At 41.5% G+C, this 21,780-nt stretch overlaps 1 protein-coding gene across 1 annotated transcript; it reads right to left on the reverse strand.

The window, feature by feature from the left end:
* Positions 1–1,741: 1,741 nt before the first annotated feature.
* LOC310958014 (E3 ubiquitin-protein ligase MARCHF6-like) lies at positions 1,742–21,259 on the reverse strand. Its single transcript, XM_083928798.1, is given in 28 exon segments — positions 1,742–6,146; positions 6,148–6,195; positions 6,494–6,629; positions 8,083–8,215; positions 8,451–8,540; positions 9,191–9,325; positions 9,426–9,607; positions 9,700–9,769; positions 9,865–10,057; positions 10,168–10,305; positions 10,500–10,600; positions 11,184–11,303; positions 11,407–11,541; positions 11,728–11,802; positions 11,937–12,005; positions 13,202–13,282; positions 13,380–13,438; positions 13,582–13,633; positions 14,487–14,519; positions 14,881–14,942; positions 15,166–15,406; positions 16,912–17,092; positions 17,347–17,419; positions 18,278–18,421; positions 18,543–18,616; positions 19,018–19,117; positions 21,041–21,113; positions 21,204–21,259. Coding segments are annotated over 27 exon segments (2,832 nt in total). The 5' UTR covers positions 21,060–21,113; positions 21,204–21,259; the 3' UTR covers positions 1,742–6,058.
* Between the last annotated feature and the right edge of the window lie 521 nt (positions 21,260–21,780).

Consider the following 21,780-nt stretch of genomic DNA (forward strand, 5'->3'; position numbering starts at 1 on the left):
GCCCCTGGCTTCCAAAACTGTTAAGAGGGTGCATTAGCAGAAAAGTACGGTAATTGGATTCAGCAGAAATAACTCCACACCCTCTTTCCTAGCGCTGCGCTCTCCAACAGTGCCAGACATTATTCAAAAAATAGAACCGGGGGTGGGGGTCTCTCCTTGAAGCCATTCATAGTGTTGCACTCTTTTTTTACTCAACTGTTATTTGAAATAGGTGTGTGAAAACTGAAAAAAGAGAAGTTATCATTTCCACACAGCTGGCCAATCCCAGCATGAAGCGGGCTGATTGTTAGACTGTCCTTTTACGCACAAATTTGTCCGGACAGGGTAGGTGGTTTAAGACGCTATTCGACCATCCGACAAACTCTTCTACTAGAAGAAGTACTTTATTAATCCCGTTGAAATTAAATTTTTTCACTCTGTTATTATACATTATCACTCTGTTATTATACATGTTACACACACACACAGGCTCCGAAATACACACACATGCACAAACATGACCTATATACATGCAATTAATGGAGAGATGTCAGAGCGAGGAGGCTGCCAATGGATCGGCTTCCCCAGCAGTTGGGGGTTGCTCAACAGCACCTCGGCAGTGCCCAGGAGATGGTCTGGCACCTCTCCAGCCACCAGTCCACACTCCACGGGGGACTCGAACCGGCGACCCTGCGGTTCCCAGCTGAGCCACTAAAGCATGACCCCTTCACATACAACACATTGGCTGGCTTAAATTGTAGCTCATCATAAAAGATGTGAAGATGTATTAAGGAACATGGATACATATATATATATGGTAACATACAATAAATAACTTTGTTGTAACTCGAATGCTACTAAATGTTAGTTTTGAGCCAAGTTAAAATAGCTAACAATAAATCAATAATACATACATCAATAATAGTATCTGGGGAACTTGCATCGCTCAGAAAAATGTATTTTCTTGTTCAAGAGAATAATTTTTTTTGGCCAGTGTGCGTCACATGATTTTGCAATACCAAGTTGACCACTAGGCCAGACTCACTGTTCCTGGTGGCGCCGTGTAACTGGCTGGCAACAACGTACGTTCTCCAAGCAGTTCTCTTTCAACGAGAAGAGAAGTCGTAAGTGGGCATCACATATGTGAAGGGGAGAAATCGACTCACATACAATTGACATTCTTTGAAAAATAAACAAAAAAACAAGGCAATTCAAGATAGATTATAGCTAGTGATTCCCAGTTCTTGGCTTGTGACCCCATCAAACTAAGCTGCACGCGTCAGCAAATCATTTTCTATATTTTTTGTGTTGCAGGAATTTTTTTTTCCTGTTCCTATCATGGTAATGATCTCATGAAATTGATCTTGTAACCCCTTTACAGGCGTTACAAGACCAACAGTTGAAACCACAGCTCTTAGCCAAAGGTAACAGTAATATTTGTTTGATGATCATATCGTCTGCAGTGTGAAGAAGAAAGTGTACACTCTGAGTAACAGCATTTCAACTATTTATTATTGTTTCATATTGCCGAACCAACAATTAATAGACCTTAGAGAGTATAGCTTGATGTTACAGTACATGCCACTGTCATTTTGCACATATAAAAATAGAAATCATTTGCTTCTAGAAATTGAAATTCAAGACCAAAATTTGAAGTGTCCAGCTCAGTTCATGATACTTAAGTCACTTCAGCACACACATATACATATATACATATATATATATATATATATATATATATATATATATGTAATGTGAGCATTCCACACAGCAGCACTACAATTCACAATCCTTGTCAATAGAAAATAGAAGTTTATGTTGTGTAACCAAACTCCGAATGAAACACTTCTCACACAAATGCAGTGTTAAAAACGTTGCCTTTTACGTAAAACCTATCGTGTAGAGTCACTACAAGGAACTACTGACTTATTACAGCCTCAGTGGAAGGGAAATTAAATGTCGACTGTGTTTGATTCTGAAATGATAGCAAACTATGGAATAAAGTGCACATTAAAACATTTGCATGAAAAAAAGAAATTAACCTCTACTCGACCATTACTGTTGCAAAATCAAAGGAATTTAAAAAAAGTTTTGGAGCAGGAACCGATCAGAGAACTGGATTCAGTTTTTATTTTTAAATGAAACGATTTTAAAAGAACGGAGGGGGCTCGTTGCCATCGTTGAAAACACGTTAAGGTCTTGTAACATTTCAGATCTTTAGTTTAGTTGTGTTTTTTGCTACAGCGGGTCGAGGAATATAGCTTCTAACTTAAAATTCTGAAACTTGCTTTGAAACAAGAAGGAAGTAACTTCAACTCAGGCATTTTTCTCAAGAGCATTGGAGCGGAGGTGACAATGTGAGAGTACAACACCCAGTCGCTGTCTTTACAGCCCCATGCAAAGAGTGCTTTGGGGAGTAGAATTGGTCGGAACCTTAAATGTTACTTAGATTAGCATTTTTCCTCGAGTCTTGAGGTGGCCAGGCTCCAGGGAGTCACTCCTCTCTACTGAGAAATAGTTCCAGTATGTAACCCCACATGTTTTTACAATTATTTTTGTTCATATAAAACAAACAAGACAAAACCTGTTAATTAGTGAGCTTTAGAGGTGGTTAGTGGAATCTGTTACATTTAGCCAGAGCCAAGCTAGCAGTTTCCAGTCTTTATGCTGAGCTAAGCTAAGCTTAGCATCTCCGAGCTCTAGCTGCATATTTACTGTATAGATACAAATGTGGTTATTGATCTTTTCATCTAACTCTCGTATTTGCATGATGTTTAAATTCCTTTAAATTGTAAATTTAGAGACCTCTAGGCTCTATGCATGATCTTGTCTCGAGACAAACCCTTTCATGCAGTTTACAGTTAAGCTTGAGCTTGCACCGTGCTCTTCAGTTAGCTGCTATGCTAGGAGAGCACATACAGTTTATAGTAACTATGGACGATTAACTGATATTACTTGAAGGACCCTGAAAAATGACCTCCTGAAGTTCAGCGTGAGCTCCAAGAGACCCTGATTCTTTCAGTTGCCAGTGTTAGCATCAGCCTTCAGTTAAATCAGCGCGACAGCTGTGACGAGGCAACGTAGAGAGTTGATTTTAAAGGATCTCTTTGAGTCAGCTGCAACCCGTCAGTGTGAGCACTTGAGCTGCTCCCGCCAAGGAGAAATACTGTATACCAGTGTGACAGAGAGCCTGTACTGTACATGTACATGAGACCAGCACATACGGGTTCTTCGCAAAACATCAAGGTCACACCCCTTTTTGGGGGATACAAAGAATTTCCTTTAGAGGTCAATGCAACCTCAGAACCCATTAACTTAACATTAACGGTCTGATGACAGGGTAGCCTCTGGGGACAACGGCTAATATTTGGGCCTTTCCAGTGTAGCCAGCAGATAGTCTCTTCCCGATGACGTCATCTTCCAAGCGAGTCATAGTTTTCGTTACAATGAGCAACTTGAAAGATGACGTCTCTGTAAGCAGATATCTATATATGAATGCAGATAGATCTTGTCCTGTTGCTTACAGATTCTACATTTCTATGCAGAACATGTTTATAGGGATAATGGATCCAAATATGCAGTTGTATTATGGGAAAAGTAGGAATACATATTTTGGAGCCTTTGAAACAAACTAGGAACTTTAAGAGATTTCTGCTTTTACGGATTTTGACCACTTTAAAAAAAATCTGCAGTACCGTACAATACTAGGTCACAGCATTGCCCTTTTAATATATAACACTAGCTTGTTTTTTAAAAAAAGACACTTTGAATATCCATTAATTTCTATGTGTTTTACTGTTTTTTACAGCGAGCTGTCACATCTTCATTGTTCTTCTGTCGGCCAATTAGCCCGGTTTTCCTTTTATGTCTGTCAGGCTGGTACATATCTTAGCAGTGTGTTTTAGAGGAAGTGTGCAGGTGCTTACAAATTAATACTTTAATGAAATGTAACTTGAACCTTCAGGGGAAAAGTGCAGGACTGGGTTGTAGCTAAATCCTTCACTATGTATTTGTTAGTTCTTAGTAGAAACTAGCTTGTTACATCCCGAGTAGTTAACTCCATTAGTTTGTTCCATTGAAACATAAGGAATGTCTTTTCCAGTAAGGTCTTCAGTTATGTGAAAACTGATTGCTCGGAAATAATTGTTGCTCCATCCAATCAAAAGTTATCGGCCGTGTAAAAAGGAAGTCACTTTAGCATAGCTGTGACAAAACGGGCAATCTACATTTAACTGCCAGTCCTTTTGTAATTTATCTTTTTTTTTTTTAATATCTGCATACATGGACAAATTTGTTTTTTTAGAGTTAGTAGTATTCATGCTATTTAGCATGAGTGAGAAACATCTGATTCTGCTACTCTAACCAACACTACTTATCTAATCGTCCTGTTCCGATATAATTCTGATACCTGAATTTAGATATCTGCAGATACTGATAGCAGAGCTCTTTTTGCATATCATTTTTTTTTGCATAAGTTTTTGCTCTGTAATTTGTAATTAACTTGAATGGAGCTGGTACCTGGGCCAGTAGGTAAGTCTTAAAACACTCTTTTAATAAACTCTGGGTTCACTAACTATGTTGTTGGTGCTTAGTTTTCTGTGTAGGGACACTTCTAATGCTAATGCGGAGGTTTGGTGTTATCTTCAGCATTATTAGTGGTCAAAAAAGCCGTTTTAATGCGTTCACCGTGCTGCCCTGAGCTAATCAGTGTTAGCTGCGACCGTCCGTGATATCTCCGTTAATAGTTGTTACACGTAAAAGAATTGTCTCGAGTGTATTCACCGAAACATACCCTAGGATGATTTTAAGCCGGAATTTCACTTTAAATTTAAATTCTTTCCAAAGAAATATATTGAAACTGTAGGTTAAGGCTTCACTTACTTGTAGGAGTGCAAATTAATATGGCCAACTCAGCCCGGACTTCAAAAGCTCATTAAATTCTGGAGACAAAATGAATTGGATATCTTTTATAGAACTGTTTGATTACTAATTAACACATTCATTTGTGCTACAACATTTTACCCAGGTGAATATCCAACAGTTTATCCTAACAGTTAATATGATGCAGACAGGTAAGAGTCTGAGCAGCTGGTTAGCAGCATGACTATAGTTTTTATTCTATCAGAATAAATATTTTCTGTAAAATCATTGTCAGTGTAAGGGTGCAACAGGCACTGTCTGAAATGTTTTGAGGCTGTTTTATCCAGTTCAAATATTCTAAAATAGTCATTGAAACCTCGATTAAAGACCTCTACTGACGGTGGATTTGTTCAGGAAGGTTCTACACAACGCAGCCCGTTTTTAAAATCGACAGGAGACCATATTAAGAAAAAAAGAACTTACTCTTACTCTAACTTTATTTCCCTACATCTTTACTTTCTTACGGCTCACTCCTGAAATGTAACACTAAAAAAAAAAAAAAATCAATGAAAACATGTCTAACGAAAACATCTAAAAAGAAAAACAATACAATCACATTGCTACATCATGTGCGTCCCTCGTGTCACTGACAACCTCAGCTTGATGAAGAGTGTCGTTTGAGAAAAATTAACAATTGGAACAGTACCACAGAGGCGTTGCCGTGATAGTCAACCTGTTGCCTTGACAACTCTGAAATGTCAAAAACGTCCTTTTAAGAGACAATCCGCGTGAGCCAGAAATATATCACAAAAAAACAATCAGAGGGAAGCACAATCTGAGGTAAAAGCTATGCTCAACTGACCTGACTTCAACTCAAACCTTTTTAAAAAATATATATAATTACAACTTAAGATGTCAGCTGTGTTGAAGACAAAAACGGACACATTAAATGGGATGGACAGTCAACAACTTTGCGGCTCTGACTGTTTTTTGAAGGTTAACAAATTAAATTTCCCACAAAGAGTTTTGAGACTGATTTTTTTTTGCCTTCACTCTTCAACTCCTTTGTCTCCCAGCCTGTGACAGCAGCAGAGACGTTGGTGAATAAGAAGACCGGGCTGCAGTCGAAAGTTTAAGAGATTGTGTTTGAAGTTGGCGTCTGACAGCCATGCGCGGAGGAAACAAAAAAGGGTTTCACCGAGGGAGCTGATGATAGCTCTCAGCGCTGGGCAGAGTGAGTCAGCTCCACTGATCCCACAGCAGTGTCAGGTCTATGAGGAGGTGCTGTATGAGGAGGTGGATGTCCTCCTGCCTGCCTTACGCTCATAGTTCACCAGGCGCTGTCCAACCAGGTATCTGGAAGGGAAACAGGAAACACGGAACTGTTTACAGATCGGTTTTAACATTAATTCACACTACTAAAATACACACAATATAGTAGGGTCGAGATTTTACTTTACCTCCTCATTTTACATCTTAACAGTCACTAAAACATATTTCTAAAAACACTTTGAGAGACAGAGATATGCAATAAAGTGACGGAATCTTGATTCATATTTCATCAGCACCGCCTAGTTTCACAGTTTAAGTTCATGAGCAGTCATTGACACCGCGTCAGAGACTCTGCTCTAGCATTTTTTTGGGGGTTACTGACTTGTCATTTTTGATGTGTTCGTAGAGGCGTTTGAACTGTCGTATTTGGAAGGACAGGATGGCCAACAGTATGACCACCATCAGCAGGAAGGGATAGATCCTCCTGTCCACCAGCGTCTGCATCTCTGGCTGCACACCTATAAAAGGGAGGGAGGGAGGGAAGGAGGGATGTAGAGGGGGAGGTGGAGGAAAGAACGAGAAGAGAGAATAAACAATGGAACAGAATCTCTCTTTAACGAGCGTGCACGACTGTGATGTCTTTTTTCTACAAGCTGATGGACTTAGAGTTGCGGCAACGGAGTAAATGAAAGACAAAAAAACAATCGATTGCACTTCGGCTTGCACAACAGCTAAACTCCTGATTACCACAAGGGCTGGGATTTCTTTATTGACTAGTTGTCAACATCAAAAACACTTGCTGCATCGGGGAAGGCTTTGCATAAAAAGCACTTCTCAAATGAGCCCCCGTGTACAAATGAGTAAGGATCTGCCTGTGCCGTGGCCGGAGGATATCTGAACGCGTCCCATACCTCTGCACCTGAAATTTAACTGCTACAGTTTCTAATTTAGTCTGCACCCAAAAAAACACAAAGACCCAAAAAGGTTTCCTCTTAGCTTTATGACTCATCCACTTATAAGGTTTTCAGCTTTATGAACCTTGTGGAAAAATAAGCTAAATTCCCATTGCTAATTCACACTAATTTGGGGGATTTAACAGTTATTCATTATCATTAATAATAATAATAATAATAATAAATATTATTATTATTACAAACTCCCCCTTGATTTCTTGAAATTCTATGGAATGAGATACTAATTTTTTTATTTAAATTAAGTCATAAAGACTTGCTTCTTGCAACTCAAAGCAAACAGTTTAGACTATATAGAACTTACACAGGGGTTTCCAGGAGTTTTTCTTGCAAATACAGGACAACATTTGCACACAAATGGTCATATCATTTACAGGCAGGCCTAGTATTGACACATTCAAGCCGCTCACAGCTGAAAAATATCCACTTGGTGCCAAAAACGTCACTGCAAGTCCGTAGCATTCCGCTTTGCGTCTGATAAACCCGCTTTGAAGTGTCATACTGTGCAGCTCATCCTACCAACAAGGCGAGTTTCAAACAAAATACCAACCTAGGTTTACATAGACAATGTGTGTGAGTTGCTAAAATACTTAAAAGAATTCCAGGACAACGTAGATATTTTCAATTTAATCAATTTCCAGGTGTTTCCATGACTGGAGAACAGCACTACTAGAGTTAAGCAGCTGAAATACTATGACTGGGAAGTAGCTGTGTATTATTTGAAAAGTCTGAGCTCTTGAGTTTAATCTTGTGTTTAATGTAAACTACCAAAAGAGGTTAAAATAATAACGTAGGGAGCATAAAAACTGAGGTTTGTTAGGCCATCTTTGACCTCACTTACAGAGAGTTGGTGATAAAACGGGAGCAGCATTGGGAGACAATGGAGAAAATTGGAGATTAAAGAAGCTATCCTCTTTTCCTCCATTACCTTTGAAGCGTAAGCTTGACGGTACCAGTAATGTCATGCTCCACCCAGATACATAAGCATACATAGACTCACCCAGCAGTGGTGTTATGCCTTTGGAGATAGTGTAGGGCACACTGAGAGACAGCAGCAGGACGCAGATGACTGGGGCGGCCAGCCCTCGCACAATGAAATGGAGGTCGATGTTTCGGATACCATTAGCATACACCTACAGGAGAGAGAGAGGGAGAGATACAGACCGGCTTGTTTTACTTCATTCCAATAACAGTTACATTATTTTGTCCTTCTAAATGAGTTCATGAAATATGCTTCTGTAGATGGGTCTTCAATGCTAAGTGGACATGTTCCACTAATTTAAAGAGATATTTCCATGTTTGATCATGTGCGTGTCACTGATCCCTTTTTGTTTTTGATTAATGAAGTTGGAAGGACGTGAGACTGACCTGCTCGATGACGGTTTTGAGCCACCACTGAGGACCCATCAATGTGATGGCAGCAATGATTTTAGCATGGAGCACGCCCAGGGCCCAGTCCTGCCACACACACACAAACAACATTATCAACAAAGATTCTGTATCAAAGGTCAAGCGTCTGCTGAACCTGTTTTTGACACTAAACTCCAGCTGATAGAATTTGAAAAGGTGGCATTAGATTTGAATTTTGGTACTAGGCTACCCGCTGCGGTTGGTGTTAAATTTTGTTCGGACATACAATGATTATACTACTTGCCAACGGTCTTTTTTCTTCTTTAAACTAGAAATAAAAGTAATGTAGTTCATTTTTGCATACGAAAAGCAGAACACACACATTCATCAGATAAGAAAAATACTCCTTCTTTATAAAGGTAGCTTAGCTAGGTGGCTCTGGATGAAGTAGCCAGACTGAAGCATTTAGGGAGAGGATGGATAAACATACAGATATATACACTCCAGCAGTATTCATCTCTCCTCCACTGTTGTTCAGCACTTGTACATTTACATTTTCACTGTCAACTCTTTTGCAACCAGAAAAAAATGCCAAAGCGTGCAGCCCTCAACGCAGAGTAGACCCTCAGTGCCTCATCACGCTGGTATTTTTAATCTGCTGCAAACACCAGCAGTCCCATTGCAAAGGTGGATACAATCAAATGATGTGTAAGATTGTATAACTCATATTTGCACACATACAAACTCCATAGTCCTACCTGCCAGGGGTAGAAGAGAGGCGTCTGGTCCAGCTGGACTCTGAGAGGAGCAACGATGACCAGCTCAAACAGCAGACCCAGCAGCAGAGGGATCACTCCGGCTAACAGCACGGCCACCACGATGGTCTTTAAAATCTGTTTACAACAAGAGGTCACATCAAAATAAAACCATTCCCCCGCATATTACAGAAGAGTTGTTAAATTAAATTGTTTCCAAGAGAGACATCCACATTACCATGAGCGTCCACTCGTGGACTTTGAGCATGATCATGGTCCGTCCCTGTGGCATCCAGGACAGCATCACGGTGGCGGCTCGAATGGACAGCCAGCAGATGTACAGGCCGCTGGCCGCTGTGTAAAGCTCATGAACCATGGCACTGCCCATCCAGAAAGACATCAGCCAGCGACCCGCACACACTGGGAGGGAGGAAGAGGAAGACTATAAGACTGAAGGTGCAAAGAATGACTGAGAACAGGAAAGGGAACGCCTGCTTGAGGCCACGACTCACCTGGCAGTGTTAGGCAGAGCAGACTGGCCACTAACAGTGTCACACACATGAAGACGACCAGCAGAATGATCTTAACAACCAAAAAAACACAAACAAACCAAAAATCAATGCAGGAAGCATTAATCGGTAGCATGGTGTGTGAGTATATGATAGGTCTTGGGTCACCTTGAGGGGGAAGTTGATGGGTCGGTGGTACGACTGGAAACCCACAGGGCCGCCCTGCTGCAGAATGGCCTGATGGGCGGCATGAAGCCCTTCCCCCAGGCCAGGGATCCTGTTGTTATGGCGACCGGGAGGGTTGTCGTTTGGTTGGTTGTCATCGTCTTCATGGTCTCCCAGCAGGTAGGAGTGCAGGTCACTGTGGGGGAGCCATTGATGAGAAATGATTTCGTCTCCCCACATTAGTTGGGCCCTAATTGTACTATTTTACAGCCAAAGTTGCAGTGTATGTATGTGTGTCGGACTCACAGCATGTATCCAGCAGTGAACGTCCAGGCGTGGACGAGCCGTTTGAGCCACTGGCGAGTGTGACCCTGCTCCAACAATGCCGGCAGAACAACCTGAAGCAACAGCAGCTCCAGTGACAGCTCGCTGACCGGGGCGTCGCTGCAGAGACGAGACATAAACTAAACTCAATTCACACATTTATAAAACACCGTCAATGCAACGAGGAAAGGCTGCTCATTTTCTCCAGCAGCTTTCCATTTTGGTCAGGTCTCAATAGACGAAGAAGAGACAATGTCATTTCTACCTTTGAAATACTGAAAGTTAAATGATTAATTAAGTGTTGTTGTGTGCACCTGTAAAGCATGACGTTGTAGGGTAGGAAGGTGGGGAAGAGCAGTTTAATGATTCTGATGGGAAGCCAAAGCATCAGCAGAACTATGGAGCCAAACACCACCTGGAAATACACACAAAGACAAAAACAACAAATCAATGCTCATCCCTTTACCATCACAAAGGAATACAGAAAGTTACAATATGCATTGGGCTGCTTTATCACGCTGTCAATAGCTGTGTTTCCATTCAACTCTCAAGAGAATTTTTAAGCAAAATTTTGACATGTTGCAAAGAAGAGATTCGAATAAGTAGTGTTTCCATCAACCGGCTTGGAGCAAAAAAATAAGACTGCGTCGTTCCCTCAGGAGGTGATGATATAGGCTATGCATGGCTGTTATCCGCCAGTAAATGGAGCTAAAGAAGTAGAGGATCGCAAATGACCGTCAGGCTTCTAACCATCTACAAGAGAAAAATGCAGAGAGGTCTTCTGGAATTTGGTTCAATTGGGCAAGTTTTAGTTGTTCTTCCACGTCAGCTAGTACTGGCCATGATTCCTGCTGTCAGAAGATGAAGACACACTTTAGAAATATCTGTGACTTGATATGACTTCAGCATATTTATTATCAGAGTAAACAGAAATCTGTGTGTTATGCTACTGAAGGTTCGGTTTGAGAAAGAGCAGAGGCGGAGGATATTTGACTGACCACAGAGAGTATAAACCTCCGCAGGTGTCTGTAGATGGGCAGGTGGATCATCTCTTGGACTGGGTTGAAGTCTGGGTCGTTCAGGTTCCTCAGGAACCACAGCACACCCGGACGAAGCACCTGCAACCACAAACACGTGTGAAAAGATTTTTAAAAGCTGTAGATGGTTTGCAAGTTTTTACACAAGTTGCTGTGCATGACGGTGGCCGGCTGCTCCGCTTACCTCTCTGAGCAGAAGGATAAAGGAGGCGAAGTAGAAGACGTAGACCATGCCCACCAGCCAGTGGAGGAACATGGTGGTACCGGGGGCCGAGTCAAAACTCTGCTCCCTGTCTTTCAGAGTCGCATCAAACATCTCCTGTAATGAACAAAGGATGCTTCAATGTGTGTGTGTGTGTGTGTTCAATAGCAAAAATAAAAAAACGTTTTAAGGAATTTCTCCAACAAATGTAATATTTTGAGATTTCTTTTTCAAAGTGAACCTTTATTTTGTTTCATCATCATGATTGCATTTAATTGTGTGAGTTTCGTATGATTGTCTCACCAGTGAGCAAATGTCAAGCCACCAACCACAAATTAGCGGGAACAAGCCTATCTCCATGACAACCAGCAGGGACACCTGCAACATATAACAACACAACTGCAATTTAGTTTCTCTTTTCATAATTGGTTCCTGTCATCGTTATTTACATAATTACAGTTTTGACGGAAAGTTTTGTTTTTGATGAAAACAAAAATGGATTTCTAATTTACCTTTACAACAATGTAGCAGACCCCCAAGAGACGTCTGGACCGCTGGAACTTCACTAAGGAAGCCAACGCCTGAAGGAGGCACAGTCAAGGACCAACAACTACGTGTGAGATAAATAACATTGTCTATATTTGAAGTATTACGTTTTTCGTATCTGTCATTAACACATTTCATTCAAACTCTCAGAGAAAAAACAGACCACTGACCCAACCTTTGGGTTCCTGTATGAGACACGTATGCATTATTATAAATATTTATTATCTCATCTCATCTCTCATCTCATCCGCTTATCTGGGGTCGGGTCGCAGGGGCAGCAGCTTTAGCAGGGGACCCAAAACTTCCCTTTCCCGGGCCACATTAACCAGCTCTAACTGGGGGATCCTGAGGCGTTCCCAGGCCAGTGTGGAGATATAATCTCTCCACCTGGTCCTGGGTCTTCCCCGAGGCCTCCTCCCAGCTGGACGTGCCTGGAACACCTCCCTAGGGAGGCGCCCAGGGTTCATCCTTACTAGATGCCCGAACCCCCTCAACTGGCTCCTTTCAATGCAAAGGAGCAGCGGCTCTACTCCGAGTTCCTCACGGATGGCTGAACTTCTCCCCCTCTCTCTAAGGGATACTCCAGCCACCCTCCTGAGAAAACCCAGTTCGGCTGCTTGTACCCGCAACCTCGTTCTTTCGGTCATGACCCAACTTTCATGACCATAGGTGAGGGTAGGAACGAAGATTGACCGGTAGATCCAGAGCTTTGCCTTCCGGCTCACCTCTCTTTTTGTCACAACGGTGCGGTAGAGCGACTGCAACACCGCCCCCGCTGCTCTGATTCTCCGGCCAAACTCACGCTCCATCGTCCCCTCACTCGTGAACATGATCCCGAGGTACTTGAACTCCTTCACTTGGGGTAAGGACTCATTCTCTACCTGGAGTAAGCAATCCATCGGTTTCCTATAATATAAATATAAATAAATAAAAATAGATTAGATCAACACATCGTTTAAAAAAACAGATTAAATAATCAAATTTGATTGATCGCCCAGTCCTAGTATCTATAGGTGGGCAACTATATGTGGGTCATTTAAGGTCCTTTGTGGCCTTAATTTGGGATATATATATCACAGAAATGAAAGAAAATCTGCACAAAACACAGAATAACAAACAAACTACTCAAGTCGTACTACTGATGTTACACAGCCATAATGCGCAGCTAGGAGTGTGACACACACTGGAGGTCATTTCATACACAAACTCATTTGTTGCATTCAGAGGATACATGGCAGACTATGAGAGCTCCAGCAAGGAGGATGTAACCCAGTATGGTGGTGACAAGGCCATCAAAGTGTGAAGCTTTGATCTGCAAACAACAACCAAAATAAATTCCATCACTGCATGACAAACACAAATACTAGTAAGGAATTCAAACTGTGCAAATGTCCCCTGTGTGCACTTACATAGTCTTCAAAGCCAAGTCCAACCACTGAGAAATGGCCGATGTGATACGGGCAAAACGCTAGAGGGAAATGTGTAGATTAGGTTACTGGAGTGTATAAAAAGGTAAAACTAAATAATGACAGCCTGAATTCCTACTTTAAAAGTAGAATAGATTCTCAAATGTAATGACTATATACAGTACACTGTTACATTGGGACTCACCAAAGACCAGGATGAAGAGTGTGTTGAGAGACACCACCCAGAACACATGCTCCTAGAGAACACACACACACACACACACACACACACACACACACACACACACACACACACACACACACACACACACACACACACACACACACACACACACACACACACACACACACACACACACACACACACACACACACACACACACACACACACACACACACACACACACACACACACACACACACACACTTAAACTATTTAAATGGAGACTGCATATGTGTCATATAAAAATGTAATTCTATTCAGCTTGTTAAATGGAAATTCCAGCATATATAGTAGTCTTTCAGCTGGGCTTTTTTTTTTTTTAATCATTTCAAATGCTTGTCTATGAATGTGACCCTGGAACGGCCATTATGGCAGACTGCGTAGGGATCTATACCCAGGGCAACTCCATGTGCCGGATGTCAGGCTTTATCCTTACCATGTACAATCAGACTACTATGTGTGTGTGACCTATCAGCAATAAACACTAGTATCTGGTTGTACATTTTCCAGGACCCACTATGGTCTGAAATTACAAGTTAGATGAGTGTTAAAGCCTACAAGTTTCCCCAGATGCAGGTCCCTAGGCAGTTGGCCTAGTTTCTGTGTTTACTTTGGAAAATATGAAAAATGTAGTGTTTGTTCGGAGAGCTGTAAGAGGCTTGTGCAGCTTGCTCCGATACGTGTTGTCCTGTGTGAATCGTTGTTTTCATTAGTGTCCACAAGTGAGGTTGTGAGTACAAAGTTCGCATCCATGGAGTCACGATGGCCACTTTTATGGGAAATATGCTAGGTTGAAATCTACAGGAATCTTCCTTTAAGGCCCACTCGAAATTGTGAATAAGAGAAGAATGAGGGTGTGCGCTTACCAGAAAAACTAGGGAGCCATCCAGCCCCAGCATCTGGGACACAAACAAAAAGCAATGTCATAATGATCCTGTATAATACACATATAGTAAATGAATGTGGTACTGCTAGTTTTACTGACTACCTGCTGCTGCTACAATTAAAACTTGAACTAATGAGACGAAGACTACATTTATCGACAGGCCGGCTATGAACAGCAACGCTGGAAGTGTCACGGACGCAGAGTTCTGCTTAAACTCATCACACTAAGATGGTCACAGAAGCTTTTAGCCAAAATTCATCTGCCAGCTAACTGCTACTCTGCTCACACTTTGCTTTTCTAGGATTGTGCCCGAGCTACATACCCCACTTTATGGAGCAGGAAACAGAGGGACAGAAAAAAAAATATATTCCCACCCTTTCCCAGGTCAGCTCCTCTGCTGCACGGTCCCACTCCAGGGCGTTCCAGTTCAAATCTTCTGCAAAGGACAATGAGAAACAACTGAAACAGTAAGGAACAACTACAATATGCATGATTATGGTCTATTTATTCCTTTTATAGAGGAATGAAAAAACCTGTCCACACGAAACAATACATTTCTCAACTTTCATATCATAAATTGACAACTCCATTTACCAAGACTTACGTCAATTCCAGCCCACCGTAGTATTCATTTTGAATATTTGTATGCAGACACTGACCTTGTCCTCCATTATTGGCATCAGCGGCATCCTCTTCCCTGACTTCCTCATCGTCCTCATCCTCTTCGTCGTCCTCCCCATCGTCATCGTCATCATCTTCCTCATCGTCAAGTTCAGCCTCATCTCCGCGGTTGCCAGCTTCATGTGGGTTGGCAGGTGCCGGTCCGTCTGGGGCAGGGTCCGCAGGGTGCTGGGCTTCTGCAGCAGCCTGGGCGTTGACGCCAATGTCGCCGCCTGGAACCTGTAGAATCATGACAAACCACACAGGCATTATTGCACACAGTTAAATGAGATAATAAACCGTACTCACAGGATCTGGCAATTACAGAAGACAGCTTGACCATGTTTGGAGTTGCATTCCTAAAACTGCAGCTCCAAGCATGGGGGGGGGGGGGGGTTCAGCCCTGAACTGTATTGCCCATTACCAAAAACAACAGCAGAGGATTGACATAATCTGGCAAGCACCGCTTAACTCATTTGGTTGTGCATAAACAAAAGACAAATGCCAAGACTAGCTTGGCAAGTGCTTTCTCTGTCCTGAAGGTTCCCCTGAGAGGAAGCTTTGGCCCGACTCGGCTGGCAGCAAACAAATGTGACTCAACACAGCAAACTGGAAAAGTGTGGTAGAAACTTAAACTTGCAGTAATTACTTTTTGCACTAAATCCCCCCCAAAAAGTGTGTTTTCATCTAAACTTTATGTAACTCAAATCAAATCTGACTTTAACTAAACCAAATCAAACTAGATAATGGAAAAATTCCACATGCTTATCATTTACTGATATGGCTTTGTGTCTTTGTGCCAACTGTGTCAGAGTGCATTAGTGGTCAAATATACGGGGCAGCCAATACAGCACCATCTGTCCAGCTCTGTTCGCAGCTAGAAAAGAGATGTTAGTTGTAGGGCTGGACCGGATGTCATGTTTTTCTACAGTCAAAGCTTCTATTGAGAAAAAAAGATTGGAATATGTGCCAGACTTGATGACGTCACCATCACCCTAAACAAAATCCTCAGTGTGGGTGTATACATGTAGTTCATGGTGTTGTTACTGGAGATTGCTGCTACACCATCCCGTTAATACAGGTGCACAACTCCCTTTGTGTGCGGCCAGCGTGAGCTTTTTGACCGCAGTGAAAATGTTGTTTTTGAAAGGCTGAACACCAAATGGTGAAGGTTAGCACTGTAGCCTCACAGCAAGAGGGTTCCAGGTTCGAATCCTTGCTAGGGCCCTTCTGTGTGGAGTTTGCATGTTCTCCCCGTGTCTGCATGGTTTCTCTCCAGGTTCTCCGGCTTCCTCCCACAGTCCAAAGACATGCACTTGTTAGGTTAATTGATGACTCTAAATTGCCCATAAGTGTGAGTGTGAGTGTGAATGGTTGTCTGTCTCTGTTTGTCTCTATGTGCCCTGAGAACGACTGGCGTCCTGTCCAGAGTGTACCCCGCCTCACGCCCGATGTCAGCTGGGATCGGCTTCAGCCCCCCGCGACCTCGATAGGGACAAGCGGTTGAAGATGGATGGATAAACACCAATCTTTTTATAAGAAATTTTGACTTTACGACCATTTGAAATGTTTGGATCACACATAATATTAGTGAGAGCTCATTTTTCTCTGCAGAAATACCAGGTTTAAACAGAATAAATGGACATGAAATGAATGTTGATTTAGAATTTAAATGTAAATGTTGTGAACGAAGCTTTGAACTATTCGGTACGGCTCTGGTTAGTTGAGACATAAACTGGTCTCACCTCATTCGCTGGTGCAGGACCGTTAGGCTGGTTAGGAACTAGAGGGGGCTGATTCTGCTCTAACCAGTGCGGGGCGCCACCATGGACAATCTGCTCTCTAAGCCACACCAGGCTGATGAAGGCGCACAGCGTGCAAGTGACCACAAAACAACCCTGGAGGCAGTCTGCGAGTAGGTTTTGTCTGCGAGGAAGAGATAAAACATTATGGTTGTATCAGAAATAATACAATAGTCACATATTACTTTGCTACAAAGAGCTAGACAAAGGGACAGAAAAGATGACGTGACGGATGGAGAATGTGAATGACCACACTTTGATCACCAATAAGATCTTAACTATTTTCATGGGACTCCTGTGCACAAAATATGGAGAAGCATACAGGATACAGTATGAGAGAGACGGGGCAAGATCAAGACTGGAGTAATGCAAACTTACGTAGAAAGCATATCTAGCGGCAGGGTAAGGAGAGAGCTCACGGAGCCGGTAAATAAACACTTGTAGATACGACCTGTTAGAAAAAAACAAAAAACAACAACAATCAGAATCATTTCTTAAAGTGATGGTGGTGTGAAACGAAAACTAAAAACTATGCTCCGAACTATATCATCTTACTTGAATTGTATTGCACTTTATGCTGAATAAAACACTCATTTACAGCAGGGGTGAATAAATGGAAGACATTTCTTTAGCTCAGCGCATTCAAGTCTGTTTTGGTTTCAGTTCTTCTAAAATTTAAACATTATCTATTCAACTTTTCCACAACTTTGTTGGAAGTAGGGGGATGTATATTGATAGGGAGAATTTAATTTCCCCCAGACAGCTTGTGTTGATGTTCAATCCTTCTGCAGTACAGTGGACAGCTCTTGATTACAGGACTTCTGGTAGATTACTTCTTGGGTGAGTTGGTAAACTCTCTTGGATCCTGCCAAGGCCATATTACCTTCTTGGCGTCTCCTTTCTTATTCTTTGCTGGTCCCAGACACAGCTGCAGTCTCTGACAATAGTGTTCACTGTCACTCTGTGACAATCTGCTTTTCCTAGCTGTTGTGAATCCTTAATGTCATGTTTATGCATTAAAGCCAATGAGGTGTTAGCACATCTCCTCTTGCTATGAGAATCTGATCTTTGCTGTTGAGCCTTAGAACTGAGGTGGCTTCACACGCTACATTGTGTTGATGACTCTTCTGTTCTCCTTGGTCAAGTTATTAGACTCCTTCAGTATCAAACATACAGAACTCTGGCATTTTGTCTTCTTTTCTGGCATCACAATACATTCTTCCCTAACATATATGATATGCTGAAACAAAAAACAACTGCTAATAAAATCTCCTTTCATTTTGTTTTACAATGAAATAGTGTGACTTACATGCCGTGAGAGGCACTACACCTAGCCAGGCAAAGGCCACAAGTGTGTAGTGGAACCAGTATCTGATGGCTGTTCCAATACTGGTGACCAGCCCTGCAAAAATGTCCTGGAAAGGCAAGCGAGATGGCATGTCTGGAGAGTAGACTGGAGAAAAGAGGACGAGGGAGTGAGAGTGAGGGAAATAGGTCGTCATAGTTAAGCACTTAGTGGAGCTGACAAAAAATACATGCATTTAGTGTTCTGGTCACATTTACTGAGAACTTACTTGGTGTAAATGCAAACCTGTGTTTGCATAATTCACAGTATTCTTTTCTGCTGTGTTTCAACCACTGCAGTAAGCTGCAAAAACAAAAAAGACACCTTAGTGTATGAGTTTCTGTTAATCCTGTGCAATAGTCTTTCTCCATGATTCCTCACAGCTGAAACGTGCTCTCTAGCTCAAATATATGTTGTATGTTTTACTTATGTGTTAGGTCAGGTTTTGAACAGTTTTTCAGGTGAGAGTAATGACTTCTTAAATGTACTCAGATACGTTCCCACAATCTCTTTGTTAGTCTCTGCTATTCCCTAACTTTCCCAAAGACACTTCTGTGAATACAAACATATTGACAGATTGAAAATGTAGAAAGATAGCAACCTACCTTTCATGTTAAATATACAACTGAAGCAGAGGAAAGGCGAGAGAAAACAAAGGAACCAGACGCCCTTTTACATTTTAACAACTTGGTCATTGAACGTACCATTCCTGATGGATAAACTTTATACTGCCAGTGCAGACACAGGGGTGGTAGAGCGGTTTGTCCTGGGTGCCCTCTGACCGACATACCCGACAGATGTCCGCTGTACAAGAGGCACACAATAACTATCATTGACCTATCATGGCATCCCACTCCTGGAATAGTTCATTGTATTAACTCGGCGCATTGTATTTCTATACATTTCATTAACAGATCAATAATTTACCTTGATCCAAACTCAGACCACACCTCTACCAAATGTTGACAAAAAGAAAAATGCATGCAAGTTTACTGAAAAACAGTTATTTCAGATTTTGAAACACATTTGGGAAAGCATAAATATAATGTGTCTTCAGTTACAGAACAACATACAGGGCAAACTGTAATCCTGGGACTACCTGTGTTACTTGATGAGAAAAACACAATAACTATAATAAGCCCAGGGTGCAAGAGCATATTACCAGTGAGGCTACCCAGAGTGCATTGACTGACTTCATGTATTAAACAGATAATGAAAATAAACAAGTATCATCATGTGTCCCTTTCCTGTTAGACTCACAGAAAATGTGTTGTCCAACATTAACTAACAGACATTTGAATCATAATTACAGATTTTGAGAGTATGTTGAGGACGTTAACTATATTTAATCTTTTCGTCTAAATGAAATGCAACGCTGTAAAACGTGTCTCGTGACTTATGATTTGGTAGGATCGACTATGGCAAGTGGTTTTAACATTTAATGGAATCACACTCCTATCTGTAATTACATTTTAGACATCAATACAACTTCTCCTGGTCAAAGTTGAACTCCTAATAGTCAGAATGATCATTTCTGATATCCACTATGACATTCTTCCTATCTACAATTGTCATTTCAGATATCCACATCATTCTTACCAGCAAAAATTACATCACCATAAATGTGGTTTGGGCTTTAACTTCTAGATATCCACAATAACATTTTAGATATCTAGAGTTTTTTTAGGTGTATCGGTATCGGACGATGCAGGCTGCTGCGTTCAACGTCATAAATGTTCCCTTTTTTAATTGTGACTGGTAACATTTGTTATGACCATTATGTAATGTTTATAATTTAAATTGAGGGAGCAAAAGTAGTATCGGATAAAAATATCAGCTAAAGAAAATTGGCAGTCTGTATCGGTCATCGGCATGGGCCCTAAAAAATCCATATCGGTCGACCCCTCATTCTGGATATCTGTGATGTAGCCTAATCCTTTCTTGTAAAACTGCAGTTGTACATATCCATAATTACATTATTACTAGTCAGAGTGTATTTTGGATAGTAGAAATGACATTATGGATATCTGGAATGGTTTTTCATTGGGCTATCTCAATGATTATGAGTAGGAACAATTGGATTGTAGATATCTGAAATGAGAAGAATTATATTACAGACAAATAACCAAGTCCAGTTGCTTTTGACTGACATTTTTGGGGGTATATTACAGATGTTTATTGTAGAAGAACAGGAAAAATGAATGACAGATATCTGCGATACATCTAGTCTAGCTATTAAATGTTAAAAACAGCTTTCCATAGTCGACTGTTGTGTCCTATCGTTGACTTCGGTCAATGCTAACTTACTCAAACGTTCTGTGATGTTATGATATAACGGCTGCATTAAACTTAATAACCGCTATCTAGATAATTAGTCACACACAACTTTAAGTGTAAGAACTAAGATATAAAACCACCACACACCCCACTTTTAGTAATGTGGTGCGTTCATGAAAGCAAACGGTTAAAAGCGTTGCTTACTTTATTTACATTAACAGCTGAGAGCTAACGTTAACGGCTCTAAGTTCATGCTAGTTAGCCAATGCTAATTGGCTAACTAGCGGTTTCTTTGATTCGGGTGTCAAAGTGTAAACAACTGTGCCGTCGGTCATCCCCGCTGGCAGCAGTTAAGGATGATTTAGCATGTTATACAGACACAGTTAGTGTCGCTTTTAATGTTAGCGTCAATAACAACAGTAGGCGCAATCAGCTGTTCTCATTAGCTACCTTCCTCAGCGGTGTCCATCTTGACTGCAGCTCCACGACAGTCAGGCTACTCAGTCAGTGTAACAGCGATGATCTACATGTATACATTTCATAATATTCAGTTCAAGCTCAGAGTGTATTGGACGTGCTCATGCGTTTAGAAGTTAAATAAAGCCTTTTTTACATCAGCAATCGCGGTTCGGGGCATGTTGTCCACACCATGGTCCAGACTAAGCCACAGTTATGGGTGTGCGGAGTTTTCACCACTAGATGGCAGCAGAGCGGAACCACCCGGCTTTACAATTAAAATGATTTTATTTATAGTAAAGGGTCTTAAATAGCGCCTTTCTAGTCTTCTGACTACTCAAGGCGCTTTTCACACTACTTGTTACATTCACACTGACATCTACAGACCATCTGATCTAACCATTCACACCACATTCACACACCCATGCACAGCACGAGGAGCAAGTCGGGGATCACTGAGCCACGATCGCATTTAATTTAAAAATACACACCTAAGAAATGCACACGGTGCATGGAAGTGTGTCTGCGCTCCCTCGGTCCTTTGTTCCCTCACGATTAAGAGTTTCACCTGCTTTCCAAGTGTTTTCACTGATGAAAAACAGTAGCTTAGTAAAATTTCCTAAAATTGTGCAGCGAAGGGAACATAGGGCCTAAGTTTGATGCGGGGAAATTAAAAAAAAAATAATGAGGGAGCACAGGCTAATTTTGGGGGAAATCCTTCAGAGAATGTAGGG

The sequence above is a fragment of the Echiichthys vipera genome (assembly GCF_963691815.1).
Source record: "Echiichthys vipera genome assembly, chromosome: 15".
NCBI classification, from domain to species: Eukaryota; Metazoa; Chordata; class Actinopteri; order Perciformes; family Trachinidae; genus Echiichthys; species Echiichthys vipera.